The sequence below is a fragment of the Empidonax traillii genome, unplaced genomic scaffold (assembly GCF_003031625.1).
Source record: "Empidonax traillii isolate 1590-97213 ecotype Southwest subspecies unplaced genomic scaffold, ASM303162v1 scaffold2782:size18096, whole genome shotgun sequence".
Lineage (NCBI taxonomy): Eukaryota > Metazoa > Chordata > Aves > Passeriformes > Tyrannidae > Empidonax > Empidonax traillii.
In genome coordinates, this window is record NW_020957975.1 from 9,063 (window position 1) to 11,301 (window position 2,239).

The 2,239-nt window shown below is 59.4% G+C and overlaps 1 protein-coding gene across 1 annotated transcript; it reads right to left on the reverse strand.

Moving 5' to 3' along the window:
• Nucleotides 1-75: 75 nt before the first annotated feature.
• LOC114072222 (E3 ubiquitin-protein ligase TRIM7-like) lies at nt 76-2,068 on the reverse strand (the record flags this gene model as incomplete). Its single annotated transcript, XM_027910142.1, has 5 exons — nt 76-116; nt 756-842; nt 1,093-1,208; nt 1,347-1,369; nt 1,817-2,068. Coding segments are annotated over 5 exons (519 nt in total), but the record flags the coding sequence as incomplete, so codon positions are not given.
• Between the last annotated feature and the right edge of the window lie 171 nt (nt 2,069-2,239).

Genomic DNA, 2,239 nt, shown 5'->3' on the forward strand with positions numbered 1-2,239 from the left:
TAATGGGATGGGGGCACCTGTGGGGTCACTGATGGGATGGGGGGAACCTGTGGGGTCACTGGGGCACCTGTGGGGTCAGTGATGGGATGGGGGCACGTATGGGGTCACTGGGGCACCTGTGGGGTCAGTGATGGGATGGGGGTACCTGAGGGGTCACTGTGCCACCTGGGAGGGGGTGACACAGTGTTTGTGTCCCAAATATGACGGGGGGGACGCAGGTGAAGGGCTGAGGGGTTGCTGTGACACCGATGTGGGGACCGACCCAGTGTCTGTGTCCCAATCCCAGCCCCATTCCCAGCCAATTCCATGGAATCCCTGGGAACAGGGCAGTCCCATTCCCATTCCCAGCCAATTCCATGGAATCCCCGGGTACAGGGCAGTCCCATTCCCAGCCAATTCCATGGAATCCCTGGGAACAGGGCAGTCCCATTCCCAGCCAATTCCCTGGAATCCCTGGGAACAGGGCAGTCCCATTCCCAGCCAATTCCATGGAATCCCCAGGTACAGGGCAGTCCCATTCCCATTCCCAGCCAATTCCCTGGAATCCCTGGGAACAGGGCAGTCCCATTTCCATTCCCAGCCAATTCCATGGAATCCCTGGGAACAGGGCAGTCCCATTTCCATTCCCAGCCAATTCCATGGAATCCCTGGGAACAGGGCAGTCCCATTTCCATTCCCAGCCAATTCCATGGAATCCCTGGGAACAGGGCAGTCCCATTCCCATTCCCAGCCAATTCCATGGAATCCCTGGGAACAGGGCAGTCCCATTTCCATTCCCAGCCAATTCCATGGAATCCCTGGGAACTCACCTGTGTCGTTCTCCAGCTCGAAGCGCAGGTTCTCTGTGGGAGGAGAGGGAAGGGATTGAGTCCCTTTGGAGTCCCTGGATCCCCTCCCATCCCACGGGAATGATCCCTATCCCTCACTCCCACGCTCCAGTCCCAGGGAAGCCCCTCCTGCCCCCCCCTCCTCTCTGGGATGAGCTCCCCAAAACCAGCCCAGGGGATGAAGGACGATCCCAGTCCCACCCCAGCCCCGGCCCTGCCGGAATTCCGGGCGGGATTTCCCCGGGAAGGGCCTTTCCCAGCTCACCCTTGAACTCCAGCAGCACCTCCTTCAGCACTGCGCTCTTCTGGGAGAAGCTCTTGAGCTTCTTCTCCAGCTCGGAGAAGCCGGGCTCGGGCTTCAGGAACATCCAGCTCTCCAGGCTGCGGGGACACGGCACGCTCAGGGCCCGCCCATTCCCAAAATCCCGGGAATTCCCCCCCGGGAAAGGGCTGGGGGCACCGGCCCTGCCACGGCTGGAGCCTCCCAGTTCACCCAGTGAAGGGCTCAGCCCCACTCACCTGCTGCCAGCTGGGACAACACCCTGGAAAAGGGGGAAAAAAACCAGGAATTCCGTCAGGATCGGCCTCTCTCCAACCTCAGAGATCCCAAATCCCTCCCCAAAACCAGGCAGAATCCCTGAGGAAATTCTGTCCCCAGCAGTGGGGTGAGTTTTGTGCCCCCCCCGTCTATATGGGAATTTTTTGCCCCCTATTTTTTTGGGAACCTTTCTGACCTCATAAACAGGATTTTCTTTTTTTCCTTTTTTTTTTTAAACCCTTACAAACGGCAATTCCGTCCCCACGAATTTTTTTTTCTTTCCCCCTCCCTCCCACAAACGGAACTTTCTCGATCCCCATTCACAGGATTTTCTGTCCCCCACAAATGTGGGGGTTTTTTTGGGTTTGTTTTTTTTTTTTTTAACTTTCCCCCAATAAACAAGATTCCCCCTCCATAAATGGGAAGTTTTTTTAAGGATGGGGGCTCTCACCTCCCCAGGGGCGCTCCCTGGGCCGCCGTCCCCTCCCTGCTCTGCCAGCAGCTTGTCGAGCTGGGCGATGTCCTCGGCCAGCCTGGCCACGCTCTCGTCGCGCCGGCGCCCGATGTCCCTGTCCAGCTCCTCCAGGCGGGACAGCAGCAGCTGCTCCTTCTCCTCCAGGAACGCCCGCAGCTCCTTGCACTCGGCCACGATCTTCTGCCGCTCCACCTCCGTCTGCTTCTGCGCTTCCGCCGGGAGCACGCGTCAGACGGGATGCTCCGGCCGGGATACGGCGGGGATCGGACCCCCAGGGGCTCAGGGAACCCCCCAGACACTCAATTCCCGTGGGCAGGGGGCTCAGGGAACCCCCCAGACACTCAATTCCTGTGGGCAGGGGGCTCAGGGAACCCCACAGACACTCAATTCCCGTGGGCA